The sequence below is a fragment of the Rana temporaria genome, chromosome 4 (assembly GCF_905171775.1).
Source record: "Rana temporaria chromosome 4, aRanTem1.1, whole genome shotgun sequence".
Classification (NCBI taxonomy): domain Eukaryota; kingdom Metazoa; phylum Chordata; class Amphibia; order Anura; family Ranidae; genus Rana; species Rana temporaria.
Genome location: NC_053492.1, coordinates 408,528,497 through 408,552,911, shown reverse-complemented (window position 1 = coordinate 408,552,911; position 24,415 = coordinate 408,528,497). Strand labels below are relative to the sequence as shown.

The window sequence follows — 24,415 nt, the reverse complement described above, 5'->3', positions numbered from 1 at the left end:
CATCACACAAATGCGCAGGAGTGTTTGTTTGCTATTGCTATCCATATTCCTGACCTGTGATTGACTTGTACAGTATACTTTTATTGTTTTCAATATTTTAGGATGGATGTGGATGGTTTCAGAGTTGCAGATGGTGAAAAAACCCAAAGTGGTCCCTTGTGTGTAATTTTTCTTAATGCTTCTTTTTATTACCATATGTTTTAGAAAGTAGTATTTTGAGTATGTTTCATCGTGTTTAAAAATGTGTTATTTCTGCTTTTTATGGCTATACTTTTTATTTGCTTTACTAATTAATGACATGTCTATCGCTAAACTAAGTTTCCCATTCTATTGGTTATTGAACGGTTCTAACGGTTGCCTTTAATTATGTAACTCTCAGTTTGCTTTGACAATGTAGGAGTTTAGCAGATGTTAAGGTAGAAGTTAGCATGTGTGATTAAATATGTGTGGTGTGTGTGTGTATATGCATTTTCCCCCTTTATGTGAGTGTTATATGCTTTGAAGCATTGCAAGTGAAAGGGAGAGCTATCGCTTAGTGCAGCTGTGAGTGTAAATTATACAGCTGTAGTCTGTAACGTTAGATTTTATACTCTTTGTAACAGTATATATCTTGTAGAAGTTACAGGAATTAGAACTTCGCAAGCAACGGCGCTATCCATCATTTTTACAGAGAGAAACCATGACAAATAAAATAATTAGAACAGCCAGATTTTGCACATAGCAAGAGACCAGAGATTAGGACTTAAGCTGGTGGACTTTGGAACGTTTCCTTCAGTCCAAAGATTTGCAGTTGGCTGGTGGCTTCCTTCTGTGAGCTGACCTTTTTTAAGTGATGATTATATATGACTGTAGCACGGCGTTGTAGACGGCAGACTGGAGCTACAGGAGGCATATCAAAAGGCCTGAGCTGAGTGCAGAGATAATGAACTTGTCTGAAGCTGTGAGACGTCAGTGTGATTCATTTATCCCATTTTGTATTTAGTCACCAGAACTTTTTTTTTTTTTTTTTGCTTACGGCTTGAGAAAGAGTTGTCTGTTCAACTTTGCGTGCCCCATAAATACTTAGCCTTATAATTATAGCTTGGTACATATAAGGGCAATGACCGTACATACACCATTAATGAGGACTGAGTATCAGTAATATGTTTTCATTCTAAATGCATACAGGCAGTCACTCAGTTACACAAACATCCGACTTACATACACGACTCATACTTAACTACTTCCGGACAGCCCAATGCATATATACTGTGGCAGGGTGGCTCGGCTGCACAAAATCACGTACATGAATTTGAGTAGGGGGTGTGTGGGCGCGGCGCGCAGCAGGAGCCAATCAGCGGGTCCAGAGGCTGCAAGCCGCGATCGTTCAGGGGAGAGACAGCAGCGTTGTGCCTATGTAAATAAGGCAAAACCGCCGATCTGTCAGTGAGCAAAAGAGAGATCTTGTGTTTCAGCTAAGCTGAAACACGGATCTCTCTTTCTCCAGTGCATCTGTCCCCCACACACACAGCTATGGCCCGTACACACAATCCAAAAATCAGATGACAGATCGACTGACTTTTTTCGCTTAATAGTCGCAAGTAGGAATTGAATAGGTTACTAAAGTGCTGAAAAATTGATGAAGAAATTGGATGTTTAAAAAAAAAAAAAAAAGAATTATTGGGAATGTTGGCAGAAAGTAAAACATATTTTTTTTTTATTCAAAATTGTCGGTCATTTTTTTTTTAATAGCGCAAAAAAAAAAAAACCGCAGAGGTGATCAAATACCATCAAAAGAGAGCTCTATTTGTGGTACAGCATCGCACGGCCGGGCAATTGCAACGCAGTGCCAAAAAATGGGGGTAAAACCTTCCAGGGGTTAAGTGGTCAAAGGGTAACTCCACTTATGTGGGAAAAAAATAGCAAAGAAAAATAGTATAGCGTATACAATTGCGACACAAGTCTTATTGTAATTGAATGTTATTAAAAATGACCTTTCCTTTTCAATCTGCAGTGCTGTAATTTTTAGAATATGCAATGCAGTATGGCTACCTGGAGGTCTTCTGTACATAGAGTGTGTACTGGCCACTCCCCGGAAACATAATTTCCTGCTTGTGTGATTGGCTCACCGATTTTCCCAGAAGTCTACACTAAGATACAAGCAGATTTCATGCACCCCCTGCAACAAATGCAATTTTTGGTGAGACGCTCCCAATAGGAAATGCAGGGATGCAGGCCAGCAGCTTTTCTCATTAGTGCCCTGTAGCTGCAGCAGCTGATTAATAATTATGAAACCACTCCCGTTAGTCAGTCAATGACAGCTGATCATGTGATCAAAACAAAGCTAGGTAATCATTTTTTTTTTCTCCTCGCGCTGACAGTGTGAGGAGAAAAAAAAGCCGGTCAACGGCTGCTGAGTGAGGGACATCGGTCCCCAGTGGAAGAGACAATTCTGCCTCATAGTGGACACAAGTACCGCCTGCCAGTGCCCCCTGCCAGTGACCACCAGTGCCAATCAGTACCACCTATCAATGCCCATCACTGCCACCTAGCAATGCCCACCAGTGGTGCCAGTCAGTGCCTCATCAGTGCTGCCTATCAATGTCACCTACCAGTGCTGATCAGTGCCCATCATTGCCACGGTGCCACCCATCACTGCCACCTATCAATGCCACCTCTCAGTGCCCACCAATGCCACTTCTCAGTGAAGCCTCATCGGCGTACATCAATGAAGGAGAAAAATGACCTGTTTGCAAAAAAATTTTACAAAATCTAGAACGTGTTTTTTTTTTTTTTTTTTTTTTTTTATTTTGTCTTAATTTTTTTTTAACAAAAAATAAAAACCTTAGAGGTGATCAAATACCACCAAAAGAAAGCTCTTTTTTTTTTGGAACAAAATGACAAAAATGTCATTTTGGGTACAGTGTTGTATGACCGCGCAATTGTCATTAAAAGAGTGAGAGCGCTGAAAATTGGTCTGGGCAGGAGGGGGGTTTAAGTGCCCAGTAAGCAAGTGGTTAAAAGAAAGTCATTAGGGGAGCTGCGGTGGCTCAAGCGATTGGCACTGCGCTGACAAGCCATTCACCTCTGCAGCTAGGGGTTCAGATCCCGGTCTCAGCTACATGTGAATTGAGTTTGGTGGTCTCAGCCTGACTCCCGGTGGGTGTGCTATGCGAGGTAAGCCTGCGCTTAGCACGCCCACCCCCCTCCCACAAAAACCACCACACTTACACGCACTCGAAATTGGGTTAACATGCATGCACTTTGACCACGCGGTCTCTAAAAAGAGAGGCGAAGGACTAACGGGGCTGGTTAAGCGGGCAAATCCTCTCACTCCCTTATAGGGAGTCCCTCTGGCCCCGTTGGGCAGAGCAGGTAGGGCGGGCTGTGTGGGAGGACCCCCTCACACACCCACCATTGCCACCCGGGGCATGGAGAAAGGTGGCAGATTGCCTCTGGGGGAGGCCTGCCTACTCCCAACTCCTGCAGTCCGGCTCCTCTCTCGAGTACACGCACAAAATACACTTAAAAAAAAAAAGTCATTACAAGTGAATGCATCATAGCAGCACAAAGCTGATGGGCAATGTTCGTAATGGCGTGTAAAGTATAGTTAAAGACAAAGCTCTTTATTTTTTATTTTTTTTGTGTTAGTGGTGAGAAATTGCAAGCACTCTTTCCCCCCTTTTTCTCTCATTTTCTTACTCCACTCAGTGGTAGTAAATCAGTAGGGGCAGCAGTTCTTCCCACTAGCAATCCCCACTCGCTGTTTTGTGTTTGTTCTCCGCTGCGCGGATCCAATCCACACCTTTTTTCTACTTTTAGGTTTTTGTTGCCCGTTAGGGAGATTTACTCTAATTATCCTGATCACCAGTGACATCAAGAATAAAAGTGAGGGGAAGCTCCAAAATGTCGAAGTTGCCATTAGAACAGAAATAGAGGGGAAACCTTCTACTGAGGATACTTGTTCCCCTGACAAGAAGTTGTATCCCTCACATTGTGGTTGATTTACTAAAACTGGAGAGTGCAAGTTTTTTTGTCAAAGTTTAATTGAACACGCTGAAGTCAAAAGCTGATTGGCTACCATGCACAGCTGCACCAGATTTTGCACTCTCCAGTTTTAGTAAATCAACCCCAGTGAGTCTACAGGAGAGGAAGTGAGGGGAAATCTCCCTAAAGGCTGGATTCACACCTATGCATTTTTTTTTTTTTAAAGGTACATTTTTATTTTGACATTTTTGTACATACAAAACAGACAATACAACAAACGCACATCCTAGGCGAACGTCGCCCGGTACATAATTTTACAAAACTTTGGTAGCTGGTACACATGAGCATTTTCATAAAAACTCAGAGAAAGGTGGGAGAAAAACAACAGAATCGTTAATTTACTCACTTAGATCTATTCAACGGGCAGAGGCATCAGTCATCAGTCAAAGTTCAAGGAGCAGGAGGTATGGTGCTCTCGGAATCAACCCAAGAGCCCCAGACCTTCAAGAATTTTTTTGGACACCCTCTGGCCTCATATGTCATCTTATACAGCGGTATAGCACGATTGATGGTGGTGAGCCAAAAGGTAATGGTAGGTAAGGATGGAGACTTCCAGTGGAAGGTTATAGACTTCTTAGCATAGAACAGTACTATCCGCAGGAAGGTTTGCATATTCTTGGATATAGTCTCGTCATCAATGTGGCCCATTAAACACCTCAGAGGATTACATGTATTGGGTATCTGTGTTAGCGAGCTAATGAAGGCCGTGACCTCCAACCAGAACTTTCTAATCGGAGCACACTCCCACATCATATGAAAGAACGTGCCATCGGCCGCGCCGCATCGGGAGCATAGCGCTGAGGGGATTCTGCTCACTTTGAACAGTAAGCATGGTGTGAAGTAGGATCTATATAACAGTTTGGTCTGTATTACCTTGTCACGGGACGAAATGACAGAGGGGACCTGGAGGGGCAATACCTCCTGCCAGATCTCCTCCGTCAGCTCAGGGATGTCGGCTCTCCAGCTAGCAGTCGCTTTGCTCAGCCTTTGAGTCGTAGTGTGCAGGAGAGACCCATAATATGTGGAGACTAACTTGGTGTGCGAGGGGTCAGTTAGTAGTCATTTTTAGTGCTTTTTGCAGATTTGCACTACAGAACGAGTTCCATAGAGAACCTTAGAAATGTTAAATGCAGTGCAAATCTGCAAAAAGCACTAAAAATCCTTAGGTGTGAATCCAGCCTAATGAGACACCGATGGCAAAAATGTACAGCAATTGAATTCTCCCCAATACTTTATATATAATAAAAATGTAAATGTTTGCTTTTATATACTGTTGTTGTTACTGTGTTAATGGTTAGACATCTTTTCTACAAATTAATTTGCGTTGCTTGTAGGATATATAGGAGGCACCATATCTGCCCATGATGCCAACCTTTGAAGCAATGACTCATTCCCCTCACTTCCTCCTTCCACGTGACTATTTCAATTAGAGAGAAGTAAACAACTTTGTGTTGAGCCCTGTATAATACATATCAATTTAAAATGTATGAGCTGAAAAAAAGTTGTTTTACCAAAAGCATTCTAGTTTTGAATTTGTGATCAGGGTATACAAGTTCATTTGGAATTTAGCAAGTAGTGAGTCAAATTTAGTAGCATGTCCTCACAGCACACTGACTGGAACACGAGAAAGTACAATATCTAGGTACCAGCTGTTATTTTATAGTTTTATGTCTCCTCAACTTCTGGTATATGTCTAAAGTTTACATCTTGCAGTATCCCATCAGAATGATAATGAGTCGGCCTTGTCTACAGTGCAGCATATAACAATGCTGATAAACTGCTTTTATAACCCGGTGGTGTCACATTAGTTAAAGCGATATTAAACCCAAAAGCAAACATTTATTATATTACAGTTTACTAATTCTTAGTTGTGATGGCTGCATTTCGCCTGGTGATCCTTCCAGTAAGTCTGTTGTAATTTTTTTTAACAGAACAATCCTCCCTGCAGATATAGCGGTTAGAAGAGTTGAGGCAAACCATTTAACACTGCCAGGGTTGCGTACAATGATCAGCTTCTTTTTTTTTTCTTTTTTACGTAATCCCAAAAGAAGAAAAAAAAACTGTTGCTGTAACTGCTTAAAAAGTGTTAGTGGGAGTTGTCTTCAGTTTGTTGGTGTATCTAAATCTGCTAGTGCATCTATTGCTACCCTCCCTCCAGACTGACAGTGCTGCTGTCCAAAGGTAGACCTTTGGACCAAGTGGTCATTGCACCTTTTATCCAGAGTGGAGGCACTCTAAGACCCCTTTCACACTGATGAGTTTTTCAGGCGGTACAGCGCTAAAAATAGCGCTGCTTTACCGCCTGAAAAACTCCTTTGCTGCCTACTCAGAGGCGATGCGCTGGCGGGAGAGAAAAAAATCCCCTGTCAGCAGCCTCTTTGGAGCAGTGAGAGGAGCGGCATGTATACCGCTCCTTCACCGCTCCTTCCCATTGAAAACAATGGGAAACCGCGGCAATACCGCCCGCAATGCGCCTCTATAGAGGCGCATTGTGGGCGGTATTAACCCTTTATCGGCCGATAGCAGGGGTTAATACCGCACCGCTAGCGGCCGATTCCCGCGGCAATCCCGGTGGTATAACGCTGCTATTTTTAGCAGCGTTATACCGCCACAGCGGCTCCCGCCCCAGTCTGAAAGGGGCCTAATACAGGTGGTGTGTTACTGGCCAGATCACCAGGTGATACCAGAGGGGGGGGAAATGATCCTAAAAAATAAATAAATGAATGCAGCCATCTCTAATAATTGGTAAGCTGCAACATATTAAGTTTTTGGTTTTAGGTTTAATACCACTTGTGGACTGCCCACCCACAGTAGTCTGCCAGCAATTCCCAGCCAATAATTCATGGCTGGGACCTGCTGAGCGGCGGTGTCCAATCACAGCCCATGTTACATATTGTTAGGCACACATTTTACCCCTTTATTGCCCCCAGATGTTTAACCCCTTTGCATCCAGTGTCATTAGTACAGTGACTATGTGTATAGAATTATCACTGATCACTGTATTCGTGTCACTGCTGAGGCAGTTTCCCCCAGCGTCCGTTAGTGTCATACTGTTCACCGCACTATTGCAATCCCATTATAAGTATATGTAAACTAAACGGTGTGTGTTTAGTATAGGGCCGAAACAACTAATCGATTAATCGACAACTAATCGATTATGAAATTAATCGATTACAATTTTCATAATCGATTAATCGGCCAGTAACAAACCTAATGGGGTTTAAAAAACTAAAATTTAGCCCTTTATAGTACAAAAAAAGCAAATCGCTACTGTAAATATTACGTTCACTGTCCCACAGTAAATAAAAAGGAACCCCTTACAGTAGCGATTATTTTTGTTTTTTTAACCCCATTATGTTACTAAACATCTCAGGCCTGGGTTCACACCTCTGTTTTTTTTTTTTGGTGCTTTTTGCAGAAACACCCTACAGTTCATTTACATGTTTTCCTATGGGACTCGTTCACATCCATGATTTTTTTTTCAGCTGCTGCGTATTTGGAAAGGGCAAGGACTTTTTAATGCAAAACGGTGCTATTTCGGGTTTTTTTGGTTCGATATACTTCAATTTAGAAGCTGCAGAAAAGCATGTAATGTGTTTTTGTGGAAATTTGTGTTTTGTAATCTGCCCAACAACAAATTGGCCCAAATTTGTTTTCTAAATGCTATTTTTTTTTTTTTTTAAGGCGATTAATCGATTAATCGAAACAATACCCGGCCAACTAATCGATTATGAAAATAATCGTTGGTTGCAGCCCTTGTTTAGTATCACTTTAAGGATTGGTAGGGTGCAACATATGACTTTTTTTTTTTTCTTTTCAAAATGATATGCTTTATCAATATATAAAGCTCTGTATGTGGCTTAGAAGTTATTCATCCTCTAAGCTTGACTGTGAAGATATGGAGAGACAGGCAGAGCATTGTTTTCAGTTAGTTTTTCTTTTTACGTGTATTGCTTAACCACTTTGGGCACTTTCACTCCCTTCCTGCCCAGGCCAATTTTCAGCTTTCACCGATGTCATATTTTGAATGACAATTGCGTGGTCATGCAACACTTTTCCCCAAAAAAATGTTTTTATCCTTTTTTCACCCAAATAGAGCTTTCTTTCTGTGGTATTTAATCACTACTGTGGTTTTTATTTTTTACCTAACAAAAAAAAGACCAAACATTGAACCTGACCATTAGGTATTTTTTATTTTTTTCATAATTTGTTATAAATTTTGCAAACGGGTAATATTTCTCCTTCACTAATGAGGAGGCACTGGTAGGTGGCACTGATGGGCTCTGAGAGGCGACACTGATGGGTAACACTGATGATTAGGCACGGATTTGCAGTACTGATAGATGGCACTGTTGTAACCGCTGTCCTTGTAACAGTCGGTTATCTGCTTTCTTCTCTACTGCTGTTAGCGTGAGGAAAGAAAAGCCGATAACCATCTTGTGTTTACATTCTGTGATCATTGGCTGACAGCTTATCATGTGGTAAAGTGCTACTGTGATTGGCCTTTTACCCTGATCTGTGATCACCCAAGTCCGAAGCACTCGACTATCGCAGAATGTGCTGTAGGGGGCGTGGTAGCAGCTTAATCCCGGGGGGGATGTCTATGGATGCCGTCCAGGCATTCAAAGCCCACGCTGTAGCCCTCTTTTGTGGGCGGCAAATGGTTAAAAGCCATTTCAACAGACTATGCATTGCTTTTAAATAGTTGAGGCTACACACAATCTGTAAAACAAAACCTATGAGTAGTTTATGTCGTATTGTGTAAATTACATTTTTGGAGATTTTCATTAGAATTCGGATATTTAACTTGTATAATACTTGCTTGTATAAAACACATGACTTTCTAGAAGTATCTGGTGCTTGGTGTTTGTAAATGTTCAAAGGATGGGCAATTAGGAAAACTTGCACTCTACGAGATTAGGCTGTCTCCATTGGGTCCCATATGATAAAGTATTGCTATTTTACAAATAACCGCAGTTTCTTTCTGTTGACAAATTGTGTCCCTGTAAAAATCTTTTTACTACCAAAATATCAGTGCAACAATCCGCTTATCTGCCCAATAATGAAGGGCCATTTCAGAAAGTATGTACCAATATTTTTCTTCCATTTTTCCCAAGAGATATTAATGCAAAAATGTTGCATTAAGATGATCTTTGTGTAAATGCTTAAATCGTATATCAGCTTTCTTCATTCCTGTTTAACGCCATAAATATTTCAAGCGGTGATTTACTAGCGTAGAAGAGAAAGCAGACCCCGATGGTAGAGAGCTTTTTACGCACACACGCATCCATTCACGCTTGCACCCCTTGTCCAATTCCCTCATTAATTCATTTTCTCAACGGTAAAGAATTTGGTTCTGCAACAAAGCTAAAAGCTTTTTTGGCATGGACAGCATGTGTACTGTCCAGTAATCATGTATAAGTGACATATTTACAACTTCTAATAAATCTCTCCATTTTGTCTTTTTTGTTCCATTAAGTTGAATGAGCAGATTGAATATATACGGCCTGCCTTTCGAGGTTCCTTGCCAAGAGAGAACATCAAAGCATAGCGCCGACTTCAAATATGAAATATTATAAATTGGAATTAACTGATTCTATTTTTTTTTTTACTTGTCATAGAGGGTGGAAAAGTAATGGTTCTGAAAATTCTATATATTATACCAATTTTTTTTTTTTTTTTTTAGAGCCAAGCAAAATGTGAAATTAGTGCATTATATGAGGTGATATAATCGGATGTCATTAAAAAAAAAAAAAAAAAAAAAAAAAGTAGTTTTAGGCTTTTCCCTCATAGTTCAACATTTAATGATCTTAGTTGTTTTTCCATATTAAATTGTCAACACAGTTGTTATCCACTTGCCGCCCCGCTCCTGCAGATATACTGCGGCGCGGCGGCACGTGCAGGCTTAGTCGTGTGTGTACAGTATATCACAAAAGTGAGTACACCCCTCACATTTTTGTAAATATTTAATTACAGTATATTGTTTCATGTGACAACACTCAAGAAATGACACTGTAAAGTAGTGAGTGTACAGCTTGTATAACTGTGTAAATTTGCTGACCCCTCAAAAAAACTCGACACAGCAATTTTTGTGTAAGCCATTGGCAACAAAAGGGAGTACACCCCTAAGTGGAAGTGGCCTATGCCATCTTTATGTAGAGCAACAATTCTTTTTTTTTTTTTTCTGGTCCTCAGAGTTATTTGCCACAAGATGCCATGTTGAACTTCCAGTGACCAGTATGAGAGAGTGAGAGCGATAACACCAAATTTAACACACCTGCTCCCCATTCACACCTGAGATCTTGTAACATTTACTAGTCACATGACACAGGGGAGGGAAAATGGCCCAATTTGGACATTTTCACTTAGGAGTGTACTCACTTTTGTTGCCAGTAGTTTAGACATTAATGGCTTTCATCAATCCGTATCCCTGGTCATTGCCATGCCAGTCATATTTTAGTGATGTGCAAACAATTGTAACAAAAAACGACAACTTCGAAAAACTCACCATGCAAGAGGCAACACTAAATGCCTCAGACTGTCTACTTTCCCAAAAGGGGTCATTTGGGTGGTAATTGTACTGTCCTGGTGTTTTACAGCCTCAAGAAATTAGCTAGGCCATCAGTACGTCAGGATTAATCAATTTGAAATATGTATGTATGTGTATATATAAGTGTGTGTGTGTGTGTGTGTGTGTGTGTGTATATATATATATGTATGTATATGTGTACTATAGCTTGTATAACTTTCACACAAACGAGTTCACCGTAGCCCCTCTTCTTACCAGTTTCTGATGGTTCCTTTTAGCCTTCTCTCTTGTTGGAGTAATTACATGGGGGGCTTGATTTACTAAAGCTGGAGAGTGCAAAATCTGGTGCAGCTCCTCATAGGAACCAATCGGCTTCCAGGTTTTGTTGTCAAAGCTTAATTGATTAAGCTGAAATTACAAGCTGATTCGCTACCATGCACAGCTTCTCCAGATTTTGCAACAAGCAATAGATCCTTTATCTGTGGAGGTGTGGGGGGTGGACGGGCTTGGACTTTTCATTATTGTTTGATTGCCCATTAGTATTTAAAAGGTCTGTAGACCTGACACTTACAGTATGTTGAATAACAGATGCCTAGAGTTAAGGAGGCCATCCATTACTGAAAAAGGCCTGTAGCAAAGCTGAAGGAGGGACAGGCCAGATGCAATGATCAGGAATCCTGGTCTTTATAACTGTTTATTACCACCATTTTAGGAGTCTTGATCCGGCACTGGGACTAGATTGCATCACCATAATCTCTCACTTTCAATCTGCCCAGAATCTTATCAAGCCATGCCTTATTTCAAGCTTTAACCTTTTAGAAAATAGGGCTATCCTATAAATTTTAGAAAAAAACAAACTAATATTATATGCAGTAGTGATGTACGAAAATGAAAATTCGGTACCAAAAATTCAAGATGCACTTGGGCAAAAAAATAAAATGATTTTTTTTTTTAAATAAATAAAAAAAATATATATATATTTTATGTATAATTGTATTATATTCGACTTTTTATTTAATGTCATGGATTTAAATTAATATGTATTTATTTTCGGCACTTTTTTTTTCTTTCGGCAACACGCTAATAACCCTATTTTCAGCCGATTTTTTTGGTGCATTCCTAATATGCAGAGTTCAGAATGATTTATTTAATTTAAGTGGCACTAAAGGTTTGGAAAAAAAACGTACCTCCGCTGTGCAGCTCGTTTTGCAGAGTGGCCCCGAACCCCGTTTTCTCGGGTCCCTCTGCCTCCTCTTCGCATCATATAACCCCTCTGGGAAGCACTTTCCCAAGGGGGATCACCTTGCGGGCGCGCATTTGCGTCCTTAGACACAAATGCCGGACTCTGCCCCGTCCCCCGGGGCCTGCGTCATTGGATTTGATTGACTGCAGCGGGAGCCAATGGCTGCGCTGCTATTAATCTATTCAATGAAGAGCCAAGAAGACAGCGCGTTCTCGACGTGGAACTTTCAAGGGCTCGGGGGCCAGTAATTAACAAATGTTTTTTCACCTTGAAGCATTGAGGTAAAAAAACAGGAAGCTTTACAACCCCTTTAATCTTTTGGGCAAACAAAAATCGGACCAAGAGAAACTTTCATTAGAAAGCTACAGTTTATGGCAAGTTAAAGCGTTAACCCTAAAAATAAAGATCCTGTACCCTAAAGCATGTTATACAGCAAAGTGTGTCATTTGGATTCCCTGTATCACCTGAAATCTGGTTATACCCTCCCCTCTGCAAACTGACCATGATAATCATGGCTGCTGAGCCCCTGACATTGTGGTCCGTTTGCGTCAGCCACAGCCTGCTCGGTCTCCTGTGTCCTTTTCTCCCCCCCCTCCCCTCTCTGACTGTCTGTGCTCTACCAGTGCGCGCTCTCTCATTTCAGCTATTAAATGCTCCCATCCTCGCTGCACCATTATATTAATTGTCCCTTTGCCTGTGTTCTGTAAAAACAAAAAAATGCACGATTGTACCTGTATGAGCTCCGCTCAGCTGATTGTTAGTGGCTCGGCACACTCACTCTCCGCTCCCCCTCTTCCCCGGCTGATGTCAGAGGGAGTGCTCGGCCCCACCCACTGCAGCTGTGAGCCAAGAGAGGAGCGGAATCAGCTGAGTGCCTGAAACAAAGCGTATACAGGTACAATTGTGCATTTTTTTTTTTTTTTACAGAACACAGGCACACGGACAATTATAATGGTGCAGAGAGGATGCTAGCATTTAATAAAAGTGGGTTAACAACCACTTTTAAACTTGACAATAGCTAAAGCCTAGAGGTTCTGGGTAGTGTCTGAGTTGCATTTCTGTTGACCCATTAATATAATGGGGTTTCCTTGCTGGGCATTTGAAATGTGTTGGAAGCAAGATGGGACAGGCACGCTCTGTCCCTACCAGGGATTGCTAATGCTTTGCATGATCAGAATGGCCTTGCATTTGAAAAGAGTGGGGGCATTAAAAGCTGCTGCTGGTATGTGCAACTATAGGTAACTGGATTGTATTCTCACCAGAAGCTGGTTTTAGGTTGTTGGTGATAAATGTACTTTAATCACTTTATTTGGCTCCATTTGGTAATCCTCCTGCCTTTTTTTTGTCACGTTTAAAGGATAAGTTTACTTTTGGGAACATGCTACTTGTTTCACCCTTTTTTAGCGGGGGGGGGGGGGATGTAACCTGTACCCACTCCTGCAGCCTCTTTGCTGCATCTAGTGACAGCAAGTGGGGGATCTTCTCCCCCCGCTTGCTGACACCATTTCAAGAAAACCATTTAGAGTTCTGTGAATGGGGAAACTACAAGTACCAACAGCCTTTTTGGCTTGTAGTTCTCAATGAACTACCATGGCGCTGTTGAGCGCTCTGGTGGTTCATTGTCTCTATCTGCCTGCCCGTATGAGGTACAAGCAGACAGATACACTGACAAGTCTGCAGGAATCCTGCATGGCAACCACAATCTGCTGATCATGACTGCAATGCTTTACAGGCTCCAATAAAAATAAAAAATAAAATCGTAAATGCAAATTTTTTTTTACCAGGAGAAAGATGTGCATTTATTATTTTTTTTAAAAAAAGGAGAACTTATCATTTTTAATATACATTTAACAATGTTTTACTTATTAGTACTTTAACATCCCTTTCTATTTTATTTTTTGCAGATGCTGGTTTTTAATTCAGTGCTCTTCTTACCTATAATAAATGCTTTAAATGTGTTAGTTTGCTTAGAGCATTATTGAGGCCTATAATTTAATACATTTTCCTTTTGATATAATTTAGGGATGACAGGCACTATCATGTCTGTAACTTGAAAAAATAGGAAAGCATTGAGAAATAAGTATGATGTGTACATTGTTGCAGTGAAATGTAAAATAATGTGTTCTGAATTTTTATCCAAGCTTTTTTTGCATTGCAGGAAAGAATACGAAAGTACATGAACAAAGTGAAAGAAGTTACGGATCGCAAGAAAGCTGCCAAACTTGACAAAGGGGCTGCACGGAGATTTATAAAACACGCTCTAAGTGATCCTACCCCTGAGGAGGTCTCTTCAGCCAAGAAAAAGCACAAATTCAAAAAAGAGAAAAAATGAGTATTTTGTGTTTTTAGAAGTTTCCCTTTTATTGTATAAACTTTTTTTTTTTTTTTTTTTGCTTTTGGAATGAAATGTATTTTATAGACTGATTAAAATGTATTTCAGTTGTTAAATCTGGTTATGTTGTTACTCAAATGAATAGTGGAAACAAACACTTAAAAGGGCATTTAAAGCAATCAGCTTATTAAATTTTGTCTAGTGCTTTCACATCAAGTGGGCACAAGAGGTACAGCTGCTGCTACTGGATTATGAATTCCGTTCAGCTACTCTTGTGATTTACACATTTCTGCCACACTGCTCAGTCATCAAGATCACAGTATAACTTGTGGTCCAGCGTTTTGTTTTTGTTTTTCGGGGGAGGGATATTCTCCCTGCTCATTGGACAGAAGTTATTGATTGCGATTCATCATTCAAAAAACAAGATGGAAGTGACCAGCTGAACTGCAAAAAAAGTTTTGCTTTAATTTTTAGGTTTCTAGTTAAGGATCACATTTTATGGTTAGGGAGTCAGATCACCATTTGCCATATATACCAATCGGCCATAGCATTATGACCACTAATATGTAAAAATAATTACATTGATTATCTCATTGCAATGACCATATGAAAGTTGATGAGATCTATTCGGCAGCAAGTTGGCATATTGTCCTTGAACTTGATGTGTTGAAAGCAGAAAAAATGGGTAAGTTGTAAGGATTTGAGTAGCTTTGACAGGGACCAATTGTAATGGGTAGACAATTGAGTCATAGCATCTCCAAAACTGCACCTCTTGTGGGATGTTTCAGGTCTGCAGTGGTGAGAACCTACCAAACGTGGTTCAAAAAACCCAGCCAATAGGGTGACAGTGTCATGGGCGGCCAAGGCTCCTTGATGCACATAGGGAGCGAAGGCTGTGTTGTGTAGTCTGATCCAACAGAAAAGCTGCTGTACCTCAAATTGATGAAAAAGTTTGTTTTTATAAACCTAAAAAAAAATTGTCCTTTTTTTTTTTTGGCATGATATACAGCATAGTACTTTTTGTAGTGTCATTTTTCCCCATTCCATGTTGTACAAAACCTGGTTGATCCTGCCTGTTCCTGTGTATGCTGCTGATCCATAATAGCGTGGTCAGTTTATGTCCCTCTGTCATTCTGCTCTTTTCTCTGCATCTCCCCCCTCCTCCTTGTAATTTCTGTAATCTGTGTGTAAGCCGATCTCCTCCACACCCCTCCACTCCTGCCTTGAGTATTTACTATTCTTTGCAGCTGCTCCAGATCAGGATGATACGCCCCCTATGGACATTTGGAGACTGACACTATTGCTATTCTTATTGAACTGTACGGTATTGTTTAGCCCTAGAGCAGCCTGAGCAAAGATTTCTTATGGTGGTCTCTAAAATTCTCTACACCAGCTAAGACCTTCTCAGTCCATGTGTGGTTGAGCTTTGACCTGTATGGAGGCTGACCTCAACCAAAGTATTTCTACAAAGTGTTTTGTCTAACAATATTCAATTGAGGAAAGCAGGATTCCCTGGCTCAAATGCTGGTCAGCAGAACTACCTTGCAAGAAAAACCTTGTGTGGTTACCCTTTTATAGGTGAATTTACCTTTTGTTTCCTCCTTGGATAAGTATATCGAGGAGATTACAGGGAGCAAGAGTACTGTCCTCCCCAGAAGAAAAATACTCTAGCAGTAAGTTTTCTACTTCTAAGGTTGGAAGGGTTCCTTCTCAGTCTTTCAATGTTAAATTTAGGACAGGAACATATTTCGTACAGAAGACATGACCATTCAAGCCATTAAAGTGTTTGTTAACCCCAAAGAAATAGAGATTCTGGGCTCTTAAAGCAGATTCAACAGCACAGTGCTTGTGCTGTGTAATCTGCCCCCCTCTAACCTGTATAAAAAAACGCCACTTCCTCTGCGCTGAACACAAACATCAGGGTGGCTGAGCCCTTGTCACCATGGTCAGTATACATTTCATCATCATCCGCAGCCCTGCTCTCCGCTTTCCTCTCTCCCCCCTCACCCCCTCCCTCCCTACCTGTTAGTTCCGTGTCTCTGCCCCCCTTTCCTTACCGCTATTATTCAAATTTAAATATTTTAAATGCTCAGTGCCAGCCCCTCTATTATAGACGGGCATACCACACTGTACATGCCTTTTAAAAAAAATGAGGCATGTAAATACTGATTAAGGGCGCTGTTCTGGCCAGTCACGTGACTCTCGGACGGTTTCCAGAGCCACTGCAGGAGGGGATGAGCGCCCATGTTATCTCCCCGCCTGACGTCAGAGGGAGATCTCAGCCCCTCCTGCAGTATCCATGTATCGGAAATGTAAAGCGCCCATTGATCACGTGACCAACCTGAAGATCACCATAAAACAGTATTTACAAGTCTTGTTTTTTTAAAGGACATGTACAGTGTGCTATGCCTAGCTCTAATAGAGGGACTGGCATAGATTTGTTTAGATGGGTTCACAAACACTTTAAGACCTCCTCACAGTGATGGGGCACCCCCCACTTTGAGGGGGGATGTCTGTTGGCCTTCTCGTCCCAGAAAATCCTAGATGCCTGGGTCAGACTTCATTCTCTCCAACTTGTCTCCTTCCCTGTCACGGTAAGATGATCTGCTTTCTGCTGTCCGACAGCTCTTTGATCAGGGGGTCATTCCCCTTGTACAAACAACAGTATACTGTCAAGGTTTCTGTTCAGACCTCTTTATGATTCCCAAAGCAAATTAGAGAGTTCATCCCATTATGGCCCTGAAGATTTTCAACTTGTTCCTACATGTTTACGAGTTTTGTATGGAAAATGCCAAGTCGCTCGTTGCCTCCCCCTTTTCTGGGAGATTTTCCAGCTTCAATAGATATCCAGGACGACCATTTGCACATTCTTGTTGCTCTGCCCTTTACCCTGTCCACAGCCCCCTGGGCATTTAAGCACTAAGGTGCTTGCCCTGGTTTTGGCTTTGCTTCATTCCCAGAAGATTCTATTTATGGAGTACCTGGATAATCTCTTTTTTAAAGGACATGTTCTCCCTCTCCCTGTCAACCCTACATCCAACAGATGATACAGGCTCTGCAGAGCTTTGGTTGGATTCTTAACCTCCAGAAGTCATTGCTAGACACATTTCACAGATTGAAGTACCTGGGTCTGATGCTGTACACAACCACATGGAAACTTCTGTTCCTTCATCCTTTTTATCAGAGTCCTTTTGGGCCTAGAGGAAATCTGTCGCATACCTGAGAGGTAAGTGAAATTACGAGGTTGGCCTCTCTTGTATCTACAGACCAGGGCCCACTGAAAGTGGAACAGAGGGTGCTGAGAGACGGGAGGGAACCCAAGTGCCTGCAGATGTAGATAGAGGCACTTGTAGCAGGGGATGTGGTCCCAAGGGAACAGGAGAACCATCAGTTCAGGAATGGTAGCTATGCTCAGTAGTCCAGCCAAGATTAAAGAAGCACTCCGCTTGCACTGCAGGCCATGGGCATGTGGCTAGTCGGAGCTCTCGGCAGACTTGCAGCAGGAACACTCGGGGGACAGAACTGCAACAGCAGACAGCCAGGCAGACACGGATCAGGAAGCCAGGGTCAGAGACCAAAGCGTAGTCACAGGATTAGCCTGGGTCATTAACAGGCGGGCAGCGAGGTACCAAATCATAAGCAGAGCCGAAGTCAGAAAAGGCCAGGTCAGGAACAAGCGACAATACAAAAGCAGCATTTGAGATCAGGTCAGGAGTAAGCCGGGTCAGCAACAAAGGGAAAAACACTGGAAGAACGCAGGACACAGGAACAGCTGAAGACCAGTCAGCACTTGAGCCCGGGCAGAAGCATTCTTAAATTGTCCATCTGGCGTCAACATGCGTATTCCTGCTCGCTCCTGGTTACCATTCTGTGGAAATTGCTGCCCGCATGCACATTTCTGTTAGAAAGAAGTCTCAAAGGAATTCCCTTGGTTTGTTCTTGCATGAGGGTTTTTGATCACAAGGTGGGCCCCATTCAAGGATGTGCCATACACCCAGTTTCACTCCATACTGTTGCAACTCAACATTCTGGCTGCATGGGACAAACAGACTTTGTCCTTGGACTACCCTACATGTCTGAACCCCAAGGCCAGGCTATTCTTGACATGGCAGTTTTCCAACCCAGCGGTGCAATTAGGGAATCATTTTCTTTCACAGTCATTATCATGGAAGTCAGAAGTTATCACACCAAAGTCCAACCTGTTAAGCTGGGGAGAAGTCCAGAACAGAGCCTGTAAGTGCAGGGGCTTAGTCGTCGGAGGAAGCTTGCCTTCAATCAACATTTTGGAACTCGGAAAGATTTGGTTATCCTATTATCCAAACATCTGTAGATAGCTGGATATAACCTTTTGGAAAGCTTTTTATAATCTATAATTAATGACTTGTATGGCTATACCTATAAATGCCATCATCCCTTGAAATGGAATATAAGAATAAACTTCAAAAAATGGGATTTTATAATCTGGGGTCTGTACTGCACTCCAGGAAACAGAATTTGCAAGTAAATCATTTTTTGTTGCCCCTGTGCACAAAACCAGGTTCATAGAGACATGGTTTGACTAAATTGGTATGGAGGATCTCCGTTAGCCTGTACATAGCCCTGATGGCACCCCTACCAAACATCTTTAGTATGTACTGGAATGCTGATTGCCAGCCTGATCTTGTCTAATATAAGTATCTGACCTCACAAATTATCTTTTGGATAAACGGCCACAGGCCCATTTCAAAATTTTGTGGAAAACCTTGCTTAAAGAGTAGAGCAGCCGTCACTAAATGGCGGCCCGCGGTCCGAGTCCGGACCGAGTGCCGCTTCTGCCCGGACCGCCAGGCTGCCAGTATAATCATTAATGTCCGCAGCTGTTTGTTTGCTGGGACTGCGAGTTTCCCCCAGTGACGCTGCGTGCGTGCGCCGACTCCCCGCTCCTCACCTCAGGTCTGAGATGAAAAGCTTGCATAGCCGCAAGTAGGGGCGTGACATCACGTGTGCGACCCGCCCCCTGCTACTCGCGGTTCCCGGGTCCTGTCTCCTTATCTTGCAGCTTCTGCCCCTTCTGTTGTGCCCTCATTCAAGGTATGTGGGCCACATGTTAGCTGGTATTTACTGCTGGGCATATTTTTTTTATGTTAAGGGGCACTCTGATGGACAATTTTTTTTTTTAAGGGGCACTCTGATGGACACATTTTTTTATTTTTATTTTTTGTGCGTGTACTCGAGAGAGGAGCCAGACTGCAGGAGTTGGGAGTAGGCAGGCCTCCCCCAGAGGCAATCTGCCACCTTTCTCCATGCCCTGGGTGGCAATAATGGGTGTGTGAGGGGGTCCTCCCACACAGCCCGCCCTACCTGCTCCGCTTTGAAGCCCAACGGGGCAGAGGGACTCCCTATAAGGGAGTGAGAGGATCTAGCCCGCTCAACCAGCCCCGTTAGTCCTTCGCCTCTCTTTTTAGAGACTGCGTGGTCAAAGTGCGTGCATGTTAACCCAATTTCGAGTGCGTGTAAGTGTGGTGTTTTTTGTGGGAGGGGGGTGGGCGCAGGGCCGGTACAAGGCAGGGGCAGAAGGGTCAAGTGCCCTGGGTGCTACCATTTTGTAAAGGAGGGGGGGCGCAGCCGCAGATGAAGTGACCTGTGTATCATTGCCAGCGTGCTGACTGCCGTGTACACGCCGCTCGCCACTCCTGTATCCGGGTCCGCCACCTCCCGCCCCTGCTCCCTTCCCTGTCTGCTTACTCCCCCTACGGAGGAGTCTTAGTCCCTCCCTGCCAGCGGCGTGACGTCACACCAATCACGGCCGGAGGCGAGGGGGGAGATGGAGGACTCCAAGGGCTGCGCAGGGAGCTGTGTCGGCGCTGCCTGTGATGTGACTCACAGCCTGGGAGCTAGAGAGGAGGAGCCGCCGACGAGGACAAGGAGCCTGCCTGGCTCTAGCTGGAACCTGTGTCTGCTACAAAACGGACTTCTGAACTGTAAAGTAAGCAGATAATAAAATGGCTAAGGGGGGGGGGGGAGGGTGGCTCTTGAGGGGCTGACTGAGGTGAGGTGACTAGCACTTATTAATAAAAAATTTCAGATAATTATTTTTTTTGTGTTATTTTCAGTGAGCCATGCAACCTATCAAAAGCAGCCACTGTGCCCATCAAAAGCAGCCACTGTGCCCATCAAAAGCAGCCACTGTGCCCATCAAAAGCAGCCACTTTGCCCATCAAACGCAGTCCCTGTGCCCATCAAACGCAGTCCCTGTGCCCATCAAACGCAGTCCCTGTGCCCATCAAACGCAGTCACTGTGCCCATCAAAAGCAGCCACTGTGCCCATCAAACGCAGTCCCTGTGCCCATCAAACGCAGTCCCTGTGCCCATCAAACGCAGTCACTGTGCCATCAAATGCAGCCACTGTGCCGTCAAACGCAGCCACTGTGCCCATCACACGCAGAAACTGTGCCCATCACACGCAGCCACTGTGCCATCAAAAGCAGCCACTGTGCCCATCAAAAGCAGCCACTGTGCCCATCAAACGCAGTCCCTGTGCCCATCAAACACAGTCACTGTGCCCATCAAATGCAGTCACTGTGCCCATCAAATGCAGTCACTGTGCCATCAAATGCAGCCACTGTGCCATCAAACGCAGCCACTGTGCCCATCACATGCAGAAACTGTGCCCATCACACGCAGCCACTGTGCCATCAAAAGCAGCCACTGTGCCCATCAAAAGCAGCCACTGTGCCCATCAAACGCAGCCACTGTGCCAACATACGCAGCCACTGTGCCAACACATGCAGCCACTGTGCCCATCACATGCAGAAACTGTGCCCATCACATGTAGCCACTGTGCCATCAATTGTCGCCACTGTGCCATCAAACGCAGCCACTGTGCCCATCACATGCAGAAACTGTGCCCATTACACGCAGCCACTGTGCCATCAATTGTCACCACTGTGCCCATCAAACGCAGCCACTGTGCCAACACACGCAGCCACTGTGTCAACACACGCAGCCACTGTGCTCATCAAATGCAGCCACTGTGCCGTCAAACGCAGCCACTGTGCCCATTACACGCAGAAACTGTGCCCATCACACGCAGCCACTGTGCCATCAATTGTCGCCACTGTGCCCATCAAAAGCAGCCACTGTGCCCATCAAAAGCAGCCACTGTGCCCATCAAACGCAGCCACTGTGCCAACACACAAAGCCACTGTGCCAACACACGCAGCCACTGTACCCATCAAATGCAGCCACTGTGCCATGAAACAGAGCCACTGTGCCCATCACATGCAGAAACTGTGCCCATCACACGCAGCCACTGTGCCATCAATTGTCGCCACTGTGTGCATCAAATGCAGCCACTGTGCCATCAAACACAGCCACTGTAACCATCAATTGCTTCCAGTGTGCCCCATCAATTGCTGCCAGTGTGTGCCCATCAATTGCCACCAGTGTGCCCATCAATTGCCACCAGTGTGCCCCATCAATTACAGCCAGTGTGCTGCCAGTTTGCCCCATCAATTGCTGCCAGTGTGCCCATCAATTGCCGCCAGTGTGCCCATCAATTTCCGCCAGTGTGCTGCAAGTTTGCCCCATCAAATGTCAGCGCTTCTTAAAAACAGGGGGGGGCGCAGTTTGCCATCTTTGCCCTGGGCACCAAATGGCCTTGTCCCAGCACTGGGTGGGCGTACTAAGCGCAGGCTTACCTCGCATAGCACACCCACCGGGAGCCGGGCTGAGACCACCAAACTCAATTCACATGTAGCTGAGACCGGGATCCGAACCCCTAGCTGCAGAGGTGAATGGCTTGTCAGCGCAGTGCCAATCACGTTGAGCCACCGCAGCTCCAAATTTTATTTTAAGGGGCACACTGATGGGTATATTTTTAATGTGCACTTTGATAGGCATATTTTGTTAAGGGGCACACCGATGGACACATTTTGTTGTGCCCATTAGAGTATCCCTTAACATAAAATGTGCCCACCAGTGTGCACATTAAAAATATACCCATTAGCATGCCCCTTAAAATAAAATGTTCCCATCAGAGTGCCCCTTAAAATAACAGGTGCCCATCAGCGTGACCCTTATTTTATGTTAAGGGTCACGCTGATGGGCATATTTTATGAGCAACACTGATGGGCACATTTTGAATTAAGGGGCACGTTTTGTTGTGCCCATCAGAGTGCTCCTAATATAAAATGTGTCCATCAGGGTGCCCCTTAACATAAAATGTGCCCATTAGCGTTTCCCTTAACATAAAATGTGCGCATCAGCGTGACCCTTATTTTATGTTAAGGGGGACTCTGATGGGGCATCTGATGTAAGGAGGCATTCTGACGGGAATGCCTGATGTAAATTAGCACCGTGATGGGGACCCCTGATGTAAAGGGGCACTGTGATGGGGATGCCTGATGTAATGGGGCACTGTGATGGGGATGCCTGATGTAAAGGGGCACCGTGATGGGGACGCCTGATGTAAAAGGGCACCGTGATGGGGACTTGAGATCCGGACCTCGACCCAATTTTTTTTTTAGTGACCGGACCTCCTTGAATTTTAATTCAAGACCCCTGGAGTAGAGGATGTTATAGCTGCAATGTGTAAGTGGTGGTGGATGGCACCATATTATTGCCCACAGTTTTTAAATGGGGGGGGGGGGGTCCAAAAAACTTATACCTGTGATTTTTGGGTATCTATAAACTCCTGGCTATATAGTGTGTATTTAGTGGCATATTGCTACTAAATAAATGGTGATAGCTTCAAGCAGATGTCCTGAACCAAGTGTTTTGTGAGATTAAAGCAAACTTCAGCGGTTGGTGTTAGAATCTATAATCTATTGTGCTTCACTAGGTGTAAGCCTTAGAAAAGCAAATATTACAGTAACACATTGGTATTTACTCAAATAAAAGGAGAAAGGCATGTTCTGTGCATAGGATACATTTTGGGCAGATTTACTGTTTATATGGCTGCAGCACCTGTATTGTTTCTTAAGGTCAGAGAAGAAACAAGTATTGCACAGGCTTCCTGTATTTTGGCAATAAACACAGCCTGAATTTTGAATTGATGCAAGCAAGATGTGCCAATATACATACACACCCACTATGAAAACAGGTGTGTAAATCTCTTTCTGTTAGTGTGCCAGGATGAGTTAATGCAAGGAAATATGCCGGATAATAATCCAGTCTTTCAAATTAAGAAAATTGAAGGGATGATACAATTTTAAAGGGAACCTGTACTAAGAACGCATGTGAACTGATATAGCTGACCTCTCCTGAAAATACAGTTAAGCCGACCTAACTCTGAATCTGCACCGACCTAAGTTTAAGTGTATTCTCTAACAGAGATACACTTAAACATATCTAAGATAGGACGGCGCAAGCCGTCCTATCTTAGATTGCAATGTTTCGGATGGCCGCTAGGTGGCGCTTCCATTGCGGCCGGCGTAGATTATGTAAATGAGCTTGTACGCCGATTCACGAACGTACGCGCGGCCGCCGCAGTCGAATTACGTCGTTTCCGTAAGGCCTTAGGCGGCCTAAAGTTATTCCACCTATGAAGTAGAATAACAATGTTAAAGTATGGCCGCCGTTCCCGCCGCGAGGTTCGAATTTTTTACGTCGTTTGCGCAAGTCGTCCGCGAATCGGGAGTTACGTCGTTTATGTCCACGTCGAAATCAATAGGCCTGTACGGCGTCCTTAGCCGCAATGCGCACTGGGAAATGTAGGCGCCCGGCGCATGCACAGTAGCAAAAAACGTGAGGTCAAGCCTCATTTCCATACAACACGCCCCCCTCCAACCAATTTGAATTAGGCGCCCTTACGCCCGCTCGTTTGAGGCTACGCCGCCGTAGATTAGCAGGTAAGTAGATTGAAAATCACTACTAGCCTAGCTAATTTACGGCGGTGTAGCCTAAACAGGCTAGGCTACGCCTCCCTAAATTTAATCCAGTCTACCTGAATCTACCCAAGTATGAAATATGTAGGCTTCCATTGCTGCTCCATCTTAAAGTGTTACTAAACCCACAACAGTAAAATCCGTCTGTATATGCAGTAAAGCATGCTTTGTTATACTCACTGTGGAACATAAGGAGTTAATCCTCCACATTGTGTAAAAAGGCTGTTGGGTCCTGTATGCACAGATCCCCCCCCACCTTTTACTGCTCCCTGATAATTTCCTGATTACACAGAGCTTATGGAGTCAGACTGCACATGCTCCGTTTTGTGTGTATTGCTAGAGAGGTTTTTGTTTTGTTTTTTCACAGGAGGGTGCATGTGATCAGCACAGGGCCAATTGGCACAGTCCACACAGAGGGT

The 24,415-nt window shown here is 43.7% G+C and overlaps 1 protein-coding gene across 1 annotated transcript in view; it reads left to right on the top strand.

Annotated features, from left to right (window-relative positions):
- C1D (C1D nuclear receptor corepressor) overlaps positions 1–14,251 on the top strand; it is a 52,360-nt gene extending 38,109 nt beyond the window's left edge. The window contains exon 5 of the mRNA XM_040351259.1: positions 13,957–14,251. Within this exon, the coding sequence (XP_040207193.1) occupies positions 13,957–14,130 (174 nt within the window). The 3' untranslated portion in view covers positions 14,131–14,251. The remainder of the gene's footprint in view (positions 1–13,956) is intronic.
- The last annotated feature ends 10,164 nt before the right edge of the window (positions 14,252–24,415 follow it).